At 45.9% G+C, this 23,495-nt stretch overlaps 1 protein-coding gene across 1 annotated transcript in view; it reads left to right on the forward strand.

The window, feature by feature from the left end:
* Positions 1-9,923: 9,923 nt before the first annotated feature.
* The window catches only part of LOC126212815 (uncharacterized), a 128,908-nt gene continuing 115,336 nt past the window's right edge, over positions 9,924-23,495 (forward strand). Inside the window, exon 1 of the mRNA XM_049940226.1 lies at positions 9,924-10,121. Coding sequence (XP_049796183.1) covers positions 9,962-10,121 — 160 coding nt within the window. The 5' untranslated portion in view covers positions 9,924-9,961. The remainder of the gene's footprint in view (positions 10,122-23,495) is intronic.

Genomic DNA, 23,495 nt, shown 5'->3' on the forward strand with positions numbered 1-23,495 from the left:
AGACGTTCAGCAAGAATATCAAGACGAGAAAGAATAAGAAATGAAGTAATCAGAGACAAGATGAAATGTAAAAATTCAATTATTGATTTCATCGAGCACAAACAACTTAAATGGTATGGACACATCAGACGAATGGAACAGGAAAGGCTACCAAAATGCATAATCGACTGGGTGCCAATTGGAAGAAGAAAAAGGGGACGACCACCTGATACATGGATACAGGGAGTTCAGCCAGCAATGAGGAAGAACAACATTCCTGAAGATTTATGGACAAATAGAGAAGAGTGGAGAACAATAATTAGTGACTTACTGTAATCTAGAATAGGTGCTGGAAAAATGTACTCACATTGTAAACCCAGAATAATAAAATAAGAACGAAGTTATTAACTGCGTGCAGTTTCTGTTATAGAACGAGGAAAGCGGCCACCGACCAACATCCTTTCCTCGCTTCCCACGGTACAGCTCTACAGAGACAACGAGACGGCATAAATGTGACTAAGGAAGATACAGCAGCGGCGAATAGCGAGAGCAGGCGAGGTGCCACATAGACCTCTCACACAACAGAAAACAGCGAAGTAATGGGTGTGAATTATGTTACAACAAAGGAATTCGAGAGTCAAAACTTCCAAAATGGAACGCAAGAGTCGTAATGTGTGGTAGTTGGGTAGAACAAACAGGAGGTACGTACATCTGGCTGTCCCTTCCTCACACCTTGCTGTTGCGAACAGAAATTAAACTGCAATACGGGCACAGATCTGAATTCAGCGGACAGACACACCGATGGGCGGATGGACGGACAGTTCACACATCTCCTTCTTCGCCATCCAACAACATAACCACAGCAGCATTGTGTTCGCTCGAAGTCTTACTTCTCGAGTTTTCGAGTTTGGACCTTTCACTGTTGTGATTATTCATCTTTTTCTTTTTTTACTGTTAAGTACCCTTCCTTCCTGTTTTCATTCCCAATCTGTGTTCACTTTCTGATGGGCTATCCAATGAGCCGTTTCACCACTAGATCTGAGGGGGGGGGGGGGGTGCAATGGGGAATTTCCCTTGTTAGTTGCCAATTTTAAAGAAGAGCAAGCCTGCCGATTTTTGCATGAGAATGGTATCTGTTCTTTCAGAGGTGTCCGAAAGAACAGATACCATCTTCATACACTTAAGGCTAACTGACCATTGCCGTTTTTCTTCTGTGCTGGATGCACACGCATTGCCCGAACTCTTACGGGACTCGGTCAGATTGTCTGCCGCGAGTAATGAGTGTCGTGGGCAGGGGCACTAGAAATGTAGTGTGTGGACATCAAGTTGGGAATGTGGGTCTCACGTGGAGCGTGCAAGGGATAAATCCCTGCAGTCGCACTATCATCTGTGCACTCGATGGCTCAGATGAATAGAGCGCCCACCATGTAAACAGGAGATCCCCAGTTGCAGTCCCAGTTGGGGCACACATTTTCACCTGTCCCCGTTGATGTATGAGGGACACTCGAAAAGAAATGCACACTATTTTTTTTTAAAGCCGGCCGAAGTGGCCGTGCGGTTAAAGGCGCTGCAGTCTGGAACCGCAAGACCGCTACGGTCGCAGGTTCGAATCCTGCCTCGGGCATGGATGTTTGTGATGTCCTTAGGTTAGTTAGGTTTAACTAGTTCTAAGTTCTAGGGGACTAATGACCTCAGAAGTTGAGTCCCATAGTGCTCAGAGCCATTTTTGCCATTTTTTTAAATCCATCTTTTATTCTACATGTTTGGAAGTTTTACAGTGTGTAGATACATCCTTTAGGAACAATACTTTCATTTCTCCACATAATTTCTATCCCTCTCAACTGCCTTACGCCAGATTGGAACCAGCGCCTGTATACCCGCACAGTAAAATTCTGGACCAACTTGTTGGAGCCACTGTTTGGCAGCGTGCACGAGGGACTCATCATCTTCAAGCCTTGTTCCACGAAGAGAGTCAGTTTCCCAAAGAAATGATAGTCACATGGAGCCAGGTCAGGAGTGTAAGGCTGGTGTTTCAGTGTTGTCCATCCAAGTTTTGTGATCGCTTCCACAGTTTTTTGACTGACATGCGGCCGTGCATTGTCGTGCAACAGCAAAACATCCTGCTTTTGCCAATGTGGTCGAACACGACTCAGTCGAGCTCGAAGTTTCTTCAGTGTCATCACATATGCATCAGAATTTATGGTGGTTCCACATCGCACGATGTCCACAAGCAAGAGTCCTTCGGAATCGAAAAACACCGTAGCCATAACTTTTCCAGCAGAGGGTGTGGTTTTGAATTTTTTTTTTCTCAGGTGAATTTGCATGATGCCACTCCATTGATTGCCTCTTTGTCTCTGGTGAAAAATGTTGGAGCCACGTTTCATCACCTGTCACAATTCTTCTAAGAAATTCATCTCCACCATTCTCATACTGTTCCAAAAGTTCGCTGCATACCGCTTTTCTTGTTTCTTTGTGAGCCACTGTCAACATCCTGGGAACCCACCTGGCACAAACCTCTTTTAACGCCAACACTTTCAGTATTCTGCAAACACTTCCTTCCCCTATCCCAACGTAGCGTGACAATTCGTTCACTGTGATGCGTCTGTCAGCAGTCACCAATTCGTTAACTCTCTGCACATTGTCTGGAGTGTGTGCAGTACGAGGCCTGCCGCTGCGAGGACAATCCTCAATATTGCCGTGCCCGCTTTCGTCACGTAACCTGCTTGCCCACCGACTAACTGTACTGCGATCGACAGCAGCATCTCGGTACACGTTTTTCAACCTCTTGTGGATGTTTCCCATTGTCTCGTTTTCACAGCACAGGAATTCAATGACAGCACGTTGCTTCTGACGAACGTCAAGTGTAGCAGCCACCTTGAAGACATGCTGTGACGGCTCCACTCACGGGAACAGGTTGAACTATGAAAACAAGCGGGAAGGATGTATCTACGCACTGGAAAACTTCCACACATGCAGAATGAAAACTGACTTTTTACAAAAATAGTGTGCATTTCTTTTGGAGTGACCATCGCATATCAACGCGTGTCGACAGCATAGGCTCTTGATTTAATTATCATTTCACGCCGATTTTTGTGTCGGAATGACAAAGCAGCACTTCTGGACATCATCCACAAGTCTCTTAGTGGAAGTCACTGTCACAGTAAAAATTTGTGGCACACGTACGCATATAGTCTGTCGGTAAACTGAAGAGCGAGCGAGCGAGTCCCCACTCTGCCATCCCAACTACGTCACAAGTAGCTTCTACAGGCTGTTTCACAACTCACAAGGGAACCTCCCCACTGCACCCCCGTCAGATTTAGTTATAAGTTGGCACAGTGGATAGGGCTTGAAACACTGAACACAGATCAATGGAGAAAACAGGAAGAAATTACGTGGACTATGAAAAAAATAAGCTAAATATACAAACTGAGTAGTCTATGGCAAGATAGGCAACATCAAGGAAGATGTAAGCTCAGAAGCCCCGTCGTCCCGTGGTTAGCGTGAGCAGCTGCTGAACGAGAGGTCCTTGGTTCCAATCTTCCCTCGAGTGAAAATTTTAATTTTTTATTTTCAGACAATTATTATCTTACAAACTCTTATGTTTTCATTACTTTTTTGGGAGTGATTATCACATCCACAAGAAAACCTAAATCGGGCAAAGTTGAAGAATCTTTTACCCATTCGCCAAGTGTACAAGTTAGGTGGGTCAACAACATATTGCTGTTGTGTGACGCACATGCCGTCACCAGTGTCGTACAGAATATATCAGACGTGTTTACCTGTGGAGGAATCGGCTGACCTATGACCTTGCGATCAAATGTTTTCGGTTCCCATTGGAGAGGCACGTCCTTTCGTCTACTAATCGCACGGTTTTGCGGTGCGGTCGCAAAACACAGACACTAAACTTATTACAGTGAACAGAGACGTCAATGAACGAACGAACAGATCATAACTTCGGGAAAATAAAAAAAAGTAAACTTTTCAGTCGAGGGAAGACTTGAACCAAGGTCTTCTCGTTCCGCAGCTGCTCACGCTAACCATGTGACCACGGCGCTCCTAACTTCACATTTGTTCTTGACGTTGCTTATCTTGCACATGGACTACTCAGTTTGTATATTTTGCTTATTTTTTTCATAGTTCCACACAACTTCTTCCTGTTTTCTCGATTGATATCTGTTCAGTTTTTCAAGGCCTATCCACTGTGCCAACTTATAACTAAATGTGAGGGGGGTGCAATGGGGAGGTTCCCTTGTCAGTACCGGCCCTGCCGCGGCGTGCGCTTCAAATCTGTGGCGAAGCCGTGTACAGAACTGTCTCGGCTGCGTTTACTTTCAGACAAACGCATTAAGACCATAACGAATACAAAAAACGAAAGCTTCTTCCGAAACACAACATTATAGAGTAAATAATTACATAAGAACGGAAGTATGGATTCTACTAGAAACATAGAACCAAGGCCCTGTTCATAAGAATATATGTTCCTCTATTGCTATCCGTAAAACGAACCCCATACAATGCAATCAGTCTGTAGAATTTAAGGCTTGTTCTTATTTTGTGTTTCTGCTAAAAGGCAGAAGTTTTCTTTGAAGGACTGCATTGAAACTTAACAATTCTTGCAACACAAAGAGTGTTTAAGAAGTAAGCAGAGATTTATAATTTTGTGCGTTGTTTTAGTCCGATTTGCACTACTTTTTGTCACTGTCTTCGTAAACATGCCGTAAAAGTATGTGTTCAGTGTTGTGCATATTACGTATTTACTCTGTTGTCAGCTGTTAGAAAGGTTACATGTGTTTTCGTAGCATCAACGATTATTTGTTTTGTATAAAAACAAATTAGAGAATCTGTATTAAATTTTGTTACAACAATGGAATAAAGTGTATGAAATTTTTAGAAATGGAAATATTGCTCTTGGTGAACCTGTTACGAGTAAACCCAGGGCAGACAAGTGGTATAAACATTTCAAAGCAGGCCTTAAAGGACAGCGGTTTTACAAGCATGGATGAGATTAAAAATGCACAGATAAGAGACCTATAAAGTATCCCGAAGGAACAGTTCCTAAAGTGTTTCGGAAATTGGAAAAAGCACTGGCATAAGTGTATAGTATGTAATGGACAATATTTTGAAGAGGATAACATTGCTGTAGATTAACAAAAAAGTTCTTACCAAAAATTAAAAAATTAATATGTGAATGCACCTCCTATGTCAAGCTTTTTGCTTAGAAGTCGCGAATCGGTGTGCATGTTTCGCAGGGAATTTCAGCAGTGTTTAGAAAAGCTATTGCGCACGTTTTAAGCAATATGTCTTAGAATCAGGTGAATAGTGACCGAGATAGAGATTTAGTGTTCCATAAACATCAAAGGTTTTACGTGATTTTGAAACTGTCTATAACGATGGGTTTCCTCCCAAAATCATTAGTTTTCCTTCGTGGCGATTCCAGTAAACCATGCGGGTTATTTTTCCATTCCTTACTCACGTGTCCTATTACGTGACGCTGACGTCACAACATTATAGAGTTTGCAGCCCTTTGATTGGAACTGGTAATATTAGCCAACAGTTCTTTTTTGGGTCGGCTCTTTAATACACGCTGTAATAACATTAGAGACCAGAATGAGATTTTCACTCTGCAGCGGAGTGTGCCCTGATATGAAACTTCCTGGCAGATTAAAACTGTGTGCCCGACCGAGACTCGAACTCGGGACCTTTGCCTTTCGCGGGCAAGTGCTCTACCAACTGAGCTACCCAAGCACGACTCACGCCCCGTCCTCACAGCTTTACTTCTGTCAGTACCTCGCCTCCTACCTTCCAAACTTTACAGAAGCTCTCCTGCGAACCATGCAGAACCAGCAGTCCTGAAAGAAAGGATATTGCGGAGACATGGTTTAGCCACAGCCTGGAGGATGTTTCCAGAATGAGATTTTCACTCTGCAGCGGAGTGTGCCCTGATATGAAACTTCCTGGCAGATTAAAACTGTGTGCCCGACCGAGACTCGAACTCGGGACCTTTGCCTTTCGCGGGCAAGTGCTCTACCAACTTAGCTACCCAAGCACGACTCACGCCCCGTCCTCACAGCTTTACTTCTGTCAGTACCTCGCCTCCTACCTTCCAAACTTTACAGAAGCTCTCCTGAGAACCATGCAGAACCAGCAGTCCTGAAAGAAAGGATATTGCGGAGACATGGTTTAGCCACAGCCTGGAGGATGTTTCCAGAATGAGATTTTCACTCTGCAGCGGAGTGTGCCCTGATATGAAACTTCCTGGCAGATTAAAACTGTGTGCCCGACCGAGACTCGAACTCGGGACCTTTACCTTTCGCGGGCATGTGCTCTACCAACTGAGCTACCCAAGCACGACTCACGCCCCGTCCTCACAGCTTTACTTCTGTCAGTACCTCGCCTCCTACCTTCCAAACTTTACAGAAGCTCTTCTGCGAACCATGCAGAACTAGCAGTCCTGAAAGAAAGGATATTGCGGAGACATGGTTTAGCCACAGCCTGGGGGATGTTTCCAGAATGAAATTTTCACTCTGCAGCGGAGTGTGCCCTGATATGAAACTTCCTGGCAGACTAAAACTGTGTGCCCGACCGAGACTCGAACTCAGGAGCTTTGCCTTTCGCGGGCAAGTGCTCTACCTGGAAGTAAAGCTGTGAGGACCGGGCGTGAGTCGTGCTTCGGTAGCTCACATGGTACAGCACTTGCCCGCGAAAGGCAAAGGTCCCGAGTTCGAGTCTCAGTCGGGCACACAGTTTTAATCTGCCATGAAGTTTCAACATTAGAGACGATAAAACGCTCGTTACTCCCCAAATACCTCCTCTTCTCCGTATTCTGCACATTTTCTTGCAATGCTAGACGATTATCCATCACTTCCGGGTAGCAAAGTACATCAGTATTTATACATAGTTAACTCAGTGACACTGGCAACTAAGATCCCACGAACAGGAACGATGCATATCACTGCACGGCGGTCTACACCGCTAGACAGGTAACGGGCGGGCTCAGGGATTTTCTCTGCCTCGTGATGACTGGGTGTTGTGGGCTGTCCTTATGTTAGTTAGGTTTAAGTAGTTCTAAGATCTAGGGGACTGATGACCATAGATGTTAAGTCCCATAGTGCTCAGAGCCATTTTTTTTAAGGTAACGGGCAACACATTTTGAGTGCCCCTGTAGGCCGGTGGCAGCGTTCTTCCGGGAAAGGCCACTTCCCCCACCAAAAGCGCTGCTCGTTCTTGAGTTTACAGACAGACTATAAAACGAAAGAACGACGATCGGTGGCGGCCCCCAAATTCTATAAGTCCCTCCAGATCCTTGAGCATCATGCACACCGCCTCGCCTACCGTATACGCCTCCCATCCCCCACGCGGATCCTCTACGACCTCATTCCTTTCCCCCATCTGCTCCTATTCCTGGAACATATCCACATCTTCAACACCTCCCGCCGCCTCGATCCCCCTCACCCCCTGGTTGCTCCTCTCCTCTCCCATCCCCGCCCCCTGCCACGTCTTCACTGTTGTGTCCCCCCTACCCTCCACCTCTACACCCTACATCTCCTTTCCCAAGGTGGCTTCCGTCAACTCCCCCTCCCGGATGATGCCCTCTCTCCCTCCATTTATCCCTCCTATCAACTCTGATCCTCTCCTCCCCCTCCCTTCCTCTGTCCTTTTCCCGGGCTCCCTCTCCACCCCCTTCCTTCCTCTTTTTTCCCCACCTCCCCTCTCTTTGCCCCCTTCTCTCCCCTGAGTCCTTTTGCATTTCCCTCCTCTGCCTCCTCTCATTCCCTCTCGCGTCTGCCCTGCCCCTGCCCCCCTTTATTAGTCCTCTTCCTCCTTGGTTCCCCCCCCCCCTTGTTTTCCCCCTCCTTGTAATGTCCCCACAGAAAATACCATCTACCACGCACCAATTAATCATTGTCAATCAAACCATCCACATTCATTCACTTTGGGAAAGTATCTGATCTGATTTTCTCGTAACATATGCGGCGACAGCTAGACGATGCCAAAGTATTTTCTAGCGCGTTTATTCTTTGAAATAACAGAGATGCATATATGCATTCTCCATGGTTGTTAGAGAGGAGTAACTAGGACAGCTTCTGGAGTAGGGATTGAGGGACTGACGTGTTTCTGAGAGATACATATTCTGCTTTTCTTCTCGCTAAATCGAGCGAATTAACTTTTGTGCCACTAGCGGTTTGTTTGAATAGAAAGAGAGTGTAAACGGAAAATAATTAAGACGTGGAATCACCGGAGATCTGGACATGTAATGGAGATGGATTTAATACACAATTTCCTTCATAAATAAGGTTTGTGACTTTTTTGTTCTGGAGTGAATGAACGAATGAGTTTTTTCTGAATCATTTGACGATCACGTTGGCCCTGTAATTAGTGGGGAAGTTTCAGCTGTGTCGAAGAGAACCTGCAATCACTGAGTCTGTGTTAAATCGTCCAAAAAGGCTTCGTACACATCTGGAATTCGCAATATTTCGTAAAAGGAACAAATTGTCCACACGATTGATTCTCCCGACTGAATACAGTGTTTAACAGTGTTAAATCCTCCAGGTCCCCCCCCCCCCCCCCCAAATCTGCCTTTGGCTCGGGAGTGTCGTCTTTGTGCCGCCCTTTTCGTGCAGTGTTTTACAGTGAGTGTTTTACAGTGAGTGTTCCGTGTTGGTGTTTTTTTTAGAAGTATTGCGAACGGCCATCATACTGTCGCTGGGTGTGCTTTTTATCTCTTGCGAACAGAAACCAGACTGTCGCCGTGTTTTTTAATTGTGTGTGTGTACTATGTTACTTGTCTGATTCCTGTGTCTTTTATTAACATTGCCAACACCTTTTGCTTTCTGTTTTAACTTTCCGCTTTTTTCCGCCATTTTACAGTTTCTGTCACGGTTCTATCGCCTGTTTTTCTTGTTTCTTTTCTTCTTCCATTTTTTAAAATAAAAGTTTGTAGGCTGTAGAACAGCATACTAAGCTGCTGCCAGCCCACCCCCTTCTACATCTACATCTACATTTATACTCCGCAAGCCACCCAACGGTGTGTGGCGGAGGGCACTTTACGTGCCACTGTCATTACCTCCCTTTCCTGTTCCAGTCGCGTATGGTTCGCGGGAAGAACGACTGTCTGAAAGCCTCCGTGCGCGCTCTAATCTCTCTAATTTTACATTCGTGATCTCCTCGGGAGGTATAAGTAGGGGGAAGCAATATATTCGATACCTCATCCAGAAACTCACCCTCTCGAAACCTGGCGAGCAAGCTACACCGCGATGCAGAGCGCCTCTCTTGCAGAGTCTGCCACTTGACTTTGTTAAACATCTCCGTAACGCTATCACGGTTACCAAATAACCCTGTGACGAAACGCGCCGCTCTTCTTTGGATCTTCTCTATCTCCTCCGTCAACCCGATCTGGTACGGATCCCACACTGATGAGCAATACTCAAGTATAGGTCGAACGAGTGTTTTGTAAGCCACCTGCATTGTTGATGGACTACATTTTCTAAGCACTCTCCCAATGAATCTCAACCTGGTACCCGCCTTACCAACAATTAATTTTATATGATCATTCCACTTCAAATCGTTCCGCACGCATACTCCCAGATATTTTACAGAAGTAACTGCTACCAGTGTTTGTTCCGCTATCATATAATCATACAGTAAGGGATCCTTCTTTCTATGTATTCGCAATACATTACATTTGTCTATGTTAAGGGACAGTTGCCACTCCCTGCACCAAGTGCCTATCCGCTGCAGATCTTCCTGCATTTCGCTACAATTTTCTAACGCTGCAACTTCTCTGTATACTACAGGGGGGAATTGAAAAGCAATAAAGGAAAACAAAAAATCGGTGGCGCTTGTGTGCTGGCAGCTGGTCCCCCGCCACAGCGGAAAGGACCGCGGATGTGGTATTGACTCCCCGCTGTCCGCCCATCCGGCGGGATGCCTCTGCTGCGCGCCGCGCACTGCTCGCTTTCGCTCCTCAGCGAGAACAGCCGGGATGCACCCAGCAGGCGCCGCCGCGACCCTGCTGGCGCTGCTGGCCGCAAACGGCACCTCGGTGCTCGACTGCGTCTGCGACCACATCTCCCGCGTCACGGGGGCGCCCGGGGGCAGCTACGGCGAGAAGCGGCTGTGGTGGAGCTACTGCCGCTACCCGCGTAAGTACTTCTCCGTACATCACGGATTAACGCCGCGTCACCCGCTGTGCGGTCCGAATGACTACTTGGCTTCTAGAACGACATACACTACTGGCCATTAAAATTGCTACACCACTATGATAACCTGCTACAGACGCGAAATTTAACCGACAGCAAGAAGATACTGTGATATGCAAATGATTAGCTTTTCAGAGCATTCACACGAGGTTAGCGCCGTTGGCGACACCTACAACGTGCTGACATGAGGAAAGCTTCCGACCGACTTCTCATACACGAACAGCAGTTGACCGGCGTTGCCTGGTGAAACGTTGTTGTGATGCCTCGTGTAAGGAGGAGAAATGCGCACCATCACGTTTCCGACTTTGATAAAGGTCGGATTGTAGCCTATCGCGATTGCGTTTTATCATATCGCGACATTGCTGCTTGCGTTGGTCGAGATCCAATGACTGCTAGCAGAATATGGAATCGGTGGGTTGAGGAGGGTAATACGGAGCGCTGTGCTGGATCCCAACGGCTTCGTATCACTAGCAGTCGTGATGACAGGCATCTTATCTGCACAGCTGTAACGCATCGTGCAGCCACGTCTCGATCTCCGAGTCAACAGATGGGGACGTTTGCAAGACTGCAACCATCTGCACGAACAGTTCGATGACTTTTGCGGCTGCACGGACTATCAGCTCGGAGACCGTGGCTGCGGTTACCCTTGACGCTGCATCACAGACAGGAGCGTCTGCGATAGTGTACTCAACGACGAACCTGGGTGCACGAATGGCAAAACGTCATTTTTTCGGATGAATCCAGGTTCTGTTTTACAGCATCGTGATGGTCGCATCCGTGTTTGGCGACATCGCCGTGAACGCACATTGGAAGCGTGTATTCGTCATCGCCATACTGGCGTATCACCCGGCGTGATGCTATGGGGTGCCATCGGTTACACGTCTCGGTCACCTCTTGTTCGCATTGACGGCACTTCGAACAGTGGGCGTTACATTTCAGATGTGTTACGACCAGTGGCTCTACCCTTCATTTGATCCCTGCGAAACCCTACATTTCAGCAGGATAATGCACGACCGCATGTTGCAGGTCCTGTACACGCCTTTCTCGATAGAGAAAATGTTCGACTGCTGCCGTGGCCAGCACATTCTCCAGATCTCTCAGCAATTCAAAACGTCTGGTCAATGGTGGGCGAGCAACTGGCTCGTCACAATACCCCAGTCACTAATCTTGATGGCCGGCCGGAGTGGCCGTGCGGTTCTAGGCGCTACAGTCTGGAACTGCGTGACCGCTCCGGTCGTAGTTTCGAATCCGGCCTCGGATATGGATCTGCGTGCTGTCCTTAGGTTAGTTAGCTTTAAGTAGTTCTAAGTTCTAGGGGACTGATGACCTCAGATGTTAAGTTCCATGGTGCTCAGAGCCATTTGAACCATTTGAACTAATCTTGATTAAGTGTGGTATCGTGTTGAACCTCCATGGGCAGCTGTACCTGTACACGCCAGCCCGCATCTCGTGGTCGTGCGGTAGCGTTCTCGCTTCCCACGCCCGGGTTCCCGGGTTCGATTCCCGGCGGGGTCAGGGATTTTCTCTGCCTCGTGATGGCTGGGTGTTGTGTGCTGTCCTTAGGTTAGTTAGGTTTAAGTAGTTCTAAGTTCTAGGGGACTTATGACCACAGCAGTTGAGTCCCATAGTGCTCAGAGCCATTTGAACCATTTGTACACGCCATCCGAGCTCTGTTTGACTCAATACCCAGGCGTATCGAGGCCGTTATTACGGCCAGAGGTGGTTTTTCTGGGTACTGATTTCTCAGGATCTATGCACCCAAATTGCGTGAAAATGTAATCACATGTCAGTTCTAGTATAATATATTTGTCCAATGAATACCCGTTTACCATCTGCATTTCTTCTTGGTGTAGCTGTTTTAATGGCCAGTAGCGTATATGTGCAATACTTCAGGAGGGAAAATATTAAAAGTACGGAGTTACTATCAGCCCACCTTGTGCATAAAATACTGTAACATTTAATAAAGGGAAGTTATTACGATGTCCAGAAACATGCTGGTCCTGACAGAAATCAATAATGCAGCTAGTAAGACTAAAAGTGTGTGGGAGGTCGTGAAATGGGAGAAAGTGCAACCCGCCAGCATACAAGGTACTATCACAGCAACACTAAATGACAGTGCTGTGACTGATAATTCACAAGATGCAAGTATTCTTAATAATCGCTTTCTAAATCTAGCAGCAAAAATAGGATGAAATGGCTCAGCTGAAGAAGCAAGGGAACAAATAAAAAGTTTTATTCCTCAAAACTTGAAAAACTAGTAATAGCGCCAGCATCCGTCATTGAAATGATCAGAACTCTAAAAATTCTGAAAGAGAAAAGCTCATGTGGTGTTCAACGAAATTTAAACAAAATTCTGAAAACTTCTACTGTGTTAGTTAAGGAATGCCTCACTGGCACAGACAATTTTTCAGACGGAAAAATACGCAATTGTTAAACCTCTTCATAAGAAAGATGATAAGAAAGACTTAAATAATTATTGCTCAATTTCTTTATAGTCGTCTATTTGCAAAATATTCAAGAAATGATGATGTTTGATTTGTGGGGCGCTCAACTTCGTGGTCATCAGCGTCCATATAAAGTCCCAATTTTTACACAGTCCATTTTTTATTTACAATCCAATCCAGTCACAGTCATTAATGATGATGATGAGGATAACACAAACTCCTAGTCCCCGGGCAGAGAAAATTCCCAACCTGGCCGGGAATGGAACCGGGGACGCCGTGATCCCGAGGCACCAATGCTAACCACTAGACGACGAGCTACAGACATATTCAAGAAAGGAGATTACTGACGGGAAGTTTCTCATTTAAGTAGGAACACTTTACGTTCACATCACACTTTTGATTCCACAAGGGTTGCTTGACTCAGAATGCTATTTGTACATTCACTCGCCAAATATTACAAGCCTTAAATAATAAAATATCATCCAGAATGAGATTTTCACTCTGCAGCGGAGTGTGCGCTGATATGAAACTTCCTGGCAGATTAAAACTGTGTGCCCGACCGAGACTCGAACTCGGGACCTTTGCCTTTCGCGGGCAAGTGCTCTACCAACTGAGCTACCGAAGCACGACTCATGCCCGGTCTCCAGGAGAGCTTCTCTAAAGTTTGGAAGGGAGGAGACGAGATACTGGCAGAAGTAAAGCTGTGAGACCGGGCGTGAGTCGTGTTTCGGTAGCTCAGTTGGTAGAGCACTTGCCCGCGAAAGGCAAAGGTCCCGAGTTCGAGTCTCGGTCGGGCACACAGTTTTAATCTGCCAGGAAGTTTAATAAAATATCATGTTAGTATTTTTGTGATCCTTCCAAAGTGTTTGATTACGTATATCATTGTAAAACGAGAGCTTTAAGCAATTAATGGATTTTCACTCCACTGGTCGCAATCATGCTTAACAAACCGAAGCAAGAAGTTGTGATGAATAATTCAAACAGTGGTGGAAGAAGAGAAAATATTAGCGACTGGGGAGAAATCATGAAGGCAGTCCCACAATTTTAAATTTTGGGTCGACTCGTATCCCCAGTACATGTGTGAGTGACCTTCTATTCCACATTCCTGAAGCAGAATTGGTACTTTTTGCAGTGTTATAATAAATACGATTAGCGAGGAAGGAACAGAAGAATCTGGTAATGGTTTTTTTGGGGAATTCTTGGGAGGTTTTGCGAAAATGGACTACGCCTAAATTTTTAGTAAACACATTGTATTCAGTTCAGAAAGTAGAGTCACAGTAACTGCTGTTATAGCATATGAATAGGATTCAGCAAACAAGGTGGAATGCCGCAAATTTTTGGGTGTAGGTATTAATGAAAACTTGCACTGGAAGAAGCGTATTGCTGAGCTGTTCAAAGAGATAAATTCAGCTACTTTTTCTCTTCGTATTATTTTTTTGCTAGATCTGGAAGCAGACTAATCAATCTCTAGACATACGAGGTGTGGCTAGAAAAAAACCGGACTAGTACTGGTGAAACAATAAAACGAATGCAATAAGGCTGAAAGTCGCGTGGCCTGTCACGTGACTCTCGCTCCGCCTACTGCTCGAGTTTCATCTGCCTCCTGCACTCAGTCTGCCCGTGGCGTCTGTTTTAAGTAGTTGACGTTTTGTCTGTGCGTCGGAAAATGTTGAGTGTACAGAAAGAACAGCGTGTTAACATCAAATTTTGTTTCAAACTAGGAAAATCTGCAAGTGAAACGTTTGTAATGTTACAACAAGTGTACGGCGATGATTGTTTATCGCGAACACAAGTGTTTGAGTGGTTTAAACGATTTAAAGATGGCCGCGAAGACACCAGTGATGACACTCGCACTGGCAGACCATTGTCAGCAAAAACTGATGGAAACATTGAAAAAATCGGTAAACTTGTTCGACAAGATCGCCGGGGTGGGATCACTTTCAATGTTTTCCAGGATGTCAGAACAAATCATTCTTCGGCGTTCCTTCTGTCCAATTGTGAGACACTTTGGAACCATTTTTGAACACACTTTGTTCATGTTGAAACTTTCATGAAGAATCTGCCTAACACTTTCCTTGTCAACTCCTGTTAACTCAGACACTGCTCTGATTGTCAAACGGCGATCTTGTCGAACAAGTTTACCGATTTTTTCAATGTTTGCATCAGTTTTTGCTGACAATGGTCTGCCAGTGCGAGTGTCATCACTGGTGTCTTCGCGGCCATCTTTAAATCGTTTAAACCACTCAAACACTTGTGTTCGCGATAAACAATCATCGCCGTACACTTGTTGTAACATTACAAACGTTTCACTTGCAGATTTTCCTAGTTTGAAACAAAATTTGATGTTAACACGCTGTTCTTTCTGTACACTCAACATTTTCCGACACACAGACAAAACGTCAACTACTTAAAACAGACGCCACGCGCAGACTGAGTGCAGGAGGCAGAAGAAACTCGAGCAGTAGGCAGAGCGAGAGTCACGTGACAGGCCACGCGACTTTCAGCCTTATTGCATTCGTTTTATTGTTTCACCAGTACTAGTCCGGTTTTTTTCTAGCCACACCTCGTATTTTGTACATCTGCACCCAGTAACGTGTTATGGCATAATTGTCTGGGGTAACTCAACACTGACTGGACAGAAGCGAGCTATAAGAATAATATGTGATGATCCGTAGTCGTGACGTAGGCTTTTCATCGAGTTAGGCATTATAGTTGCACCTTCACAGTATATTCACTTGTGAGATCCGTCATAATTAATCTGTACAATAGTAACGTCCTACAACATGAGTGGAGAATATAGTGTTTATTTTCCATTATTAGACCAATCAGTGACTTGGAAAGGAGAGCAACGTGGAACACGAAAAAGTTTTGATCATTTGGCCACTGAGATAAACTGTATGTTAAAAAATGACGAAATTCCTCCAGCTGTATTAAGGTTCAAAAATGGCTCTGAGCACTATGGGACGTAACATCTGTGGTCATCAGTCCCCTAGAACTTAGAACTACTTAAACCTAACTAACCTAAGGACATCACACACATCCATGCCCGAGGCAGGATTCGAACCTGCGACTGTAGCGGTCACGCGGTTCCAGACTGAAGCGCCTATAACCGCACGGCCACACCGGCCGGCCTGTATTAAGGTGTTGGTTTTATTGGCAACTACACTCCTGGAAATTGAAATAAGAACACCGTGAATTCATTGTCCCAGGAAGGGGAAACTTTATTGACACATTCCTGGGGTCAAATACATCACATGATCACACTGACAGAACCACAGGCACATAGACACAGGCAACAGAGCATGCACAATGTCGGCACTAGTACAGTGTATATCCACCTTTCGCAGCAATGCAGGCTGCTATTCCCCCATGGAGACGATCGTAGAGATGCTGGATGTAGTCCTGTGGAACGGCTTGCCATGCCATTTCCACCTGGCGCCTCAGTTGGACCAGCGTTCGTGCCGGACGTGCAGACCGCGTGAGACGACGCTTCATCCAGTCCCAAACATGCTCAATGGGGGACAGATCCGGAGATCTTGCTGGCCAGGGTAGTTGACTTACACCTTCTAGAGCACGTTGGGTGGCACGGGATACATGCGGACGTGCATTGTCCTGTTGGAACAGCAAGTTCCCTTGCCGGTCTAGGAATGGTAGAACGATGGGTTCGATGACGGTTTGGATGTACCGTGCACTATTCAGTGTCCCCTGGACGATCACCAGTGGTGTACGGCCAGTGTAGGAGATCGCTCCCCACACCATGATGCCGGGTGTTGGCCATGTGTGCCTCGGTCGTATGCAGTCCTGATTGTGGCGCTCACCTGCACGGCGCCAAACACGCATACGACCATCATTGGCACCAAGGCAGAAGCGACTCTCATCGCTGAAGACGACACGTCTCCATTCGTCCCTCCATTCACGCCTGTCGCGACACCACTGGAGGCGGGCTGCACGATGTTGGGGCGTGAGCGGAAGACGGCCTAACGGTGTGCGGGACCGTAGCCCAGCTTCATGGAGACGGTTGCGAATGGTCCTCGCCGATACCCCAGGAGCAACAGTGTCCCTAATTTGCTGGGAAGTGGCGGTGCGGTCCCCTACGGCACTGCGTAGGATCCTACGGTCTTGGCGTGCATCCGTGCGTCGCTGCGGTCCGGTCCCAGGTCAACGGGCACGTGCACTTCCGCCGACCACTGGCGACAACATCGATGTACTGTGGAGACCTCACGCCCCACGTGTTGAGCAATTCGGCGGTACGTCCACCCGGCCTCCCGCATGCCCACTATATGCCCTCGCTCAAAGTCCGTCAACTGCACATACGGTTCACGTCCACGCTGTCGCGGCATGCTACCAGTGTTAAAGACTGCGATGGAGCTCCGTATGCCACGGCAAACTGGCTGACACTGACGGCGGCGGTGCACAAATGCTGCGCAGCTAGCGCCATTCGACGGCCAACACCGCGGTTCCTGGTGTGTCCGCTGTGCCGTGCGTGTGATCATTGCTTGTACAGCCCTCTCGCAGTGTCCGGAGCAAGTATGGTGGGTCTGACACACCGGTGTCAATGTGTTCTTTTTTCCATTTCCAGGAGTGTAGTTTCGATGTTGTTACAACATCATCTTCAGGCCCAAACTTGTTGACAGCAGCAGTATGTGTCTTACACTAGTAGTGTTAGACTACTCTCACGTGACTGGGAATTGTTTTGCACTCCATGAAGAGATGTACAGGAATAATTTACAGCAGTCTCAATGACTGCTTCACAACCTGTTACTGCCTGCCTTCCGCATGGACCACGCCTGTGTCACCATTGACTACGAGTGTTAGACACATACTGTTGCTTTCAACAAGTTTGGGCCTGAAGATGATGTTGTAACAACATCGAAACTAGTCGCCAATAAAACCAACACCTTAATACAGCTGGAGGAATTTCGTCATTTTTTAACATATATTAAACCACCTGACGTCCCAAGTCGTCCGTTTCAGTTATGGATATACGAAGACTAAGATAAACTGTCCGACAGGTGGCAAAGCAAGTATTACACATAATCTGAAATCATTTCTCCTGGACAGCGCCTCTATTGGACGAACGATTTTTTTATTTAAAGAGTATTAGCCCGAACAGAGACCGTTTTTAAATGTACAGTCGATGCATGACTGGAACTGAGAAATACAAGGTGATTCAAAAAGAATAACACAACTTTAAAAATGTGTATTTAATGAAAGAAACATAATATAACCTTCTGTTATACATCATTACAAAGAGTATTTAAAAAGGTTTTTTTTCACTCAAAAACAAGTTCAGAGATGTTCAATATGGCCCCCTCCAGACACATGAGCAATATCAACCCGATACTCCAACTCGTTCCACACTCTCTGTAGCATATCAGGCGTAACAGTGATGACACTCGCACTGGCAGACCATTGTCAGCAAAAACTGATCGAAACATTGAAAAAATCGGTAAACTTGTTCGACAAGATCGCCGTTTAACAATCAGAGCAGTGTCTGAGTTAACAGGAGTTGACAAGGAAAGTGTCGAACAAGTTTACCGATTTTTTCAATGTTTCGATCAGTTTTTGCTGACAATGGTCTGCCAGTGCGAGTGTCATCACTGGTGTTTTCGCGGCCATCTTTAAATCGTTTAAACCACTCAAACACTTGTGTTCGCGATAAACAATCATCGCCGCACACTTGTTGTAACATTACAAACGTTTCACTTGCAGATTTTCCTAGTTTGAAACAAAATTTGATGTTAACACGCTGTTCTTTCTGTACACTCATTTTCCGACGCACAGACAAAACGTCAACTACTTAAAACAGACGCCACGGGCAGACTGAGTGCAGGAGGCAGATGAAACTCGAGCAGTAGGCGGAGCGAGAGTCACGTGACAGGCCACGCGACTTTCAGCCTTATTGCATTCGTTTTATTGTTTCACCAGTACTAGTCCGGTTTTTTTCTAGCCACACCTCGTATAACGATCAGATAGCCTCATTGTACATAACGTACATTAGTTCATTAAGAACTGTGTACATATTACTTGATTACACCTGACAACTATCTGTAAAAATGTTGTCAGTCAGTATCCTGTTATCTTGCTGCACGCATGTTGGAAAATTCACTACTGAAATCAGACTAAACACCCAACTAGTGATTGCAGTTCATTTTTGTTATCAGGATGTTTGAAGACATTTACATATGAATCTGCATAAACAACTTGTACTGAGCGTTTCTTCTTAGCTGGCAGGTTGCCCAGTAAATCATCCAGATCTCTCATTACAAGCTAAAAGTTGCGCAGACGGAATCTGTAGACTATTACAATTGAAAGAGAACTATTCTGCAGTAACAACTCAACGAGCACATGCTTCTAGGTTCTGATCTACATAAGAACTGCTCGTCTGAACATTTTTGACTTTGCGTCCAGTTTTTATATGTGTTGAAACTCCTCCTTTTTCCATTATAACTCTACACTAAAATGAAGCTAGTCTATAACACCTGATATCTAGCTTTTCTATTTAGCTCCTGGGAAAGGATACTCGCGTCCCAATGGGCTCGAGAATTCGCGATACGGCGCAGCGTCCGTTATACGAGGGCCGTTCAGAAAGTAACCTCTGGTTGATTTAAAAAAATACACCAAGTTAAATAAAAATATTTTAATATATACATCTTACAACTACATCTTTGCACTATTTTTCTACATAGTCTCCATAGCGATTGAGGCACTTATCGTATCTCTTCACAAGCTTTGAAATTCCTTCTGCATAAAAATCACCCGCTTGTGCCTGGAGCCAGCCTGTGACCGCATCTTTGAGCTCTTCGTCGTCATCAAACCGCTGTGACCCGAGCCATTCCTTCAAATGCATGAAGAGGTGATAATCACTTGGCGCCAGGTCTGGGCTGTAAGGTGGACGGTTGATAACGTCCCACTTGAAGGACTCAAGAAGGGCCGTTGTTCTGCGAGCAGAGTGAGGACGGGCGTTATCGTGCAAAAAAACGATACCGGAAGTCAACATACCACGGCGTTTGTTCTGTATAGCCCGTCGTAACTTTTTTATTGTTTCACAGTACACGTCTCGATTAATGGTCGTACCACGTTCCATGAATTCAACCAACAACACCCCTTTGGCATCCCAAAACACCGTTGCCATCAGTTTTCTGGCAGAAAAATCTTGCGAGGCTTTTCTTGGTTTGGTAGGCGAATTTGAATGTGCCCACATCTTTGATTGTTCTTTTGTCTCAGGGTTCACGTACTTAATCCAGGTTTCGTCACCGGTCACGATTATGTTTAACAATGGTTCTCCTTCGTCCTCATAACGTGACAGAAAGTCTAATGCAGAGGCCATTCTTTGAGTTTTGTGGTGGTCGGTAAGAATTTTGGGCACCCATCGTGCACAGAACTTACGGTAACCCAATCTTGCTGTCACTATCTCGTACAAGAGAGTCTTAGAAATCTGTGGAAAACCAGTAGACAACTCTGACATTGAGAAACGTCGATTTGCACGAACTTTTGCATCAACTGTCTGAACGAGTTCGTCAGTCACCAATGATGGTCTACCACTCCTCTCTTCATCACGAACGTTTTCTCGTCCACTTTTAAATAAACGTACCCATTCACGGACAACTCCTTCACTCATAACTCTCGGTCCGTACACGGCACAAAGCTCACGATGAATAGCTGCTGCAGAATATCCCTTGGCTGTGAAAAACCTTATGACAGCACGCACTTCACATTTGGCGGGGTTTTCTATTGCAGCACTCATTTCAAACTGCCACAAAAACTAAACTAGCGCAGGTACGACGTTCACTCGACCACGGCTTGATGCCGACTGACCTGTTGAGTGCGTGAACGCACAGATGGCGTCGCTACTCCCCCCACAACCCGCACTGTGACCAATCGGAGGTTACTTTCTGAACCGCCCTCGTACTATGGAGCTATTTCGAACAGTCGCGTGACATTTGACTGGCGCGGCACGAGTGCGAGAGATACGCAAGAAACTACGAATTAAGCACAACAATAAGCTGTGGCTCTGTTTAAAATTTGACAATTTCGTGAACCACTGGAGGAAATAGCGTTAAACCCTACCACTGCACAAACTCTTACTGTGCTACAACAGATTTACAATACTGCCGTGAGCAAGATCCGTGCTCTGGATAAGTCATTAAAATAAACTGAGGACTGGGCACTCGAACAGAAACTGGTCTAGAAGTCTGACAAACTCGAACTACGTCAGAGACGCAATAACCTTAGACTGTTCAGGTTTCTAGGAAATCCCTTAGAAGTTGGACTGAATGACATTGATAGATGTCATAGAGTGCACCGTAAATCGCCAGGATGTAGAAAACTTAGATTAATAAGACTGAAGTTCGTGTCGTATAGGAAAAGATTCGAAATCTTCAAGTCTCACAATATGAGAGGATCTTACCCCTAAAAGATTAAGCATTTTGAGCAAGGCTATTTCGAGACGTGGGTTACAAAATGTATGAACAAATGAAGGCAGGGTAATGGTCAATGGTAAAAGATCATTTAGCAGTGCAAATGAACTCAGAAGCCTATGGTTTAGGAGCTGAGAACATGTCAACTCTTGGTGGCGCTAGCTGTGTGTCTATATTGTTATTGCAGGCCGAAGTGGCCATGCGGTTGTAGGCGCTGCAGTCTGGCACCGCGAGACCGCTACGGTCGCAGGTTCGAATCCTGCTTCGGGCATGGATGTGTGATGTCCTTAGGTTAGTTAGGTTTAAGTAGTTCTAAGTCTGACAAACTCGAACTACGTCAGAGACGCAATAACCTTAGACTGTTCAGGTTTCTAGGTTGTCTTTGAAGACAACATTTTGACACAGACAACGAGGTGTAGGCCAGCGTGGAGAATTGGCGGAAAGCACTGGCGGCTGCCTTCTATGATGAGGCTATTGAAAAGTTGGTACAACGCTATGACAAAAGTCTAAGTCAGAACGGCGACTACGTAGAGAAGTAGCTGAAAGGTGTAGCTAATTGTTACAAGTAAAACATTTCTGATGTTCACTGTGGTTTCAATTTCGCAATCAATCGGAGCTTACTTTCTGAACAGACCTCGTAGTATATATATATATATATATATATATATATATATATATATATATATATATGACCTCAGAAGTTGAGTCCCATAGTGCTCAGAGCCATTTGAACCATTTTATATTGTTATTGTGGTTATAGTTAACCATAACTTGACCAATGTCTGCACTATTTTGTTTTACTTTATTGCTAATTCCTATATGTCCCATACATCCTCCTACCACCACTACTCCAGTCCGGTCACTAACATCACCTATCCCTGTAGTGGACTGTTAAGGCAGCCAGTCCACAGTGAAGTAGCCGATAGGGCACGCGTCAACTCACGCCGTCTGGCGTTAAGTCTGGAACAGGATGCGTAATGAATGTGATAAAGAAAAGAACGTAGCTACTAGAACACTTAACTTTTATCTCGTCCTTTGGTATACAGCATTCTGGATGATACAAGTGAGACTCTATCTGCAGGTACATGCAACGTTACAAATGGTTAATGGCGCCTTGCTAGGTCGTAGCCATTAACTTAGCTGAAGGCTATTCTAACTGTCTCTCGGCAAATGAGAGAAAGGCTTCGTCCGTGTAGTCGCTAGCAACGTCGTCGTACAACTGGGGCGAGTGCTAGTCCGTCTCTCGAGACCTGCCGTGTGGTGGCGCTCGGTTTGCGATCCTGACAGTGGCGACACACGGGTCCGACATGTACTAATGGACCGCGGCCGATTTAAAGCTACCACCTAGCAAGTGTGGTGTCTGGCGGTGACACCACAATCCCATCAAAGGCAGGGCTACCTGTGAAACCAGACACGTGATTTACAAGCTAAGCTGCAACCTCTGTGCTGCATTCTATGTAGGCATGACAACCAACAAGCTGTCTGTCCACATGAACGGCCACTGACAAACTGTGGCCAAAAAGCAAGTGGACCACCCTGTTGCTGAACACCTTGCCAAACATGATATCCCTCGTCTCAATGACTGCTTCACAGCCTGTGCCATACGGATCCTTCCCACCAACACCAGCTTTTCTGAATTGAATGGGTGGGAACTTTCCCTGCAATAGATCCTATGTTCCCATAACCCTCCTGACCTCAACCTTCCTTAGTCACTGTCCTCACCCATCCAGCCCCGTACCTGTTCCCATTCCTGCACTACACAGCTGTCATTTCACCGCCACACCCAGTCTTTTAATTTCTTTTTATTTCTCTCCTTTCCACTACTTACCATCTCCCCCTCTGCACCTTCTCTCCTGCCCTCCGTCTAAACTGCAACACTTCACTGTCTGCCACTCCCACCATACTATCCCTCCCCCTCCCCACCACAGCCTCCTCCTTGTCCCCACCCAGTTGCCACTCCCATCACGCACTGGTGCTGCTGCTCCCAGTGTGGTTTCAGTTCTCCGAGACCACAGTTGTGTGTGCAAGTTGCATTTGCGTGAGTGTGTGTGTGTGCATGTGTGTATGTGTGTCTACTACTGACAAAGGCCTTAGCCACGAGGGATTAGCCGAGCGGTCTGAGGCGCTGCAGTCATGGACTGTGCGGCTGGTCCCGGTGGAGGTTCGAGTCCTCCCTCAGGCATGGGTGCGTGTGTTTGTCCTTAGGATAATTTAGGTTAAGTAGTGTGTAAGCTTAGGGACTGATGACCTTAACAGTTAAGTCCCATAAGATTTCACACAGATTTGAACATTTTTGACAAAGGTCTTAATGTCCGAGAGCTATAATTGTGTGAATCTTTTTGTTGTGCCCATCGTGACTCAGCATCTCTGCTATATGGTGCGTTGCAACTTCCCTTCTCTGGTATTATTACATTCCATCCTGGTTTTCCATTGTTTGATTTAATTCCTATCTT

This window comes from Schistocerca nitens, chromosome 11 (genome assembly GCF_023898315.1).
Source record: "Schistocerca nitens isolate TAMUIC-IGC-003100 chromosome 11, iqSchNite1.1, whole genome shotgun sequence".
Classification (NCBI taxonomy): domain Eukaryota; kingdom Metazoa; phylum Arthropoda; class Insecta; order Orthoptera; family Acrididae; genus Schistocerca; species Schistocerca nitens.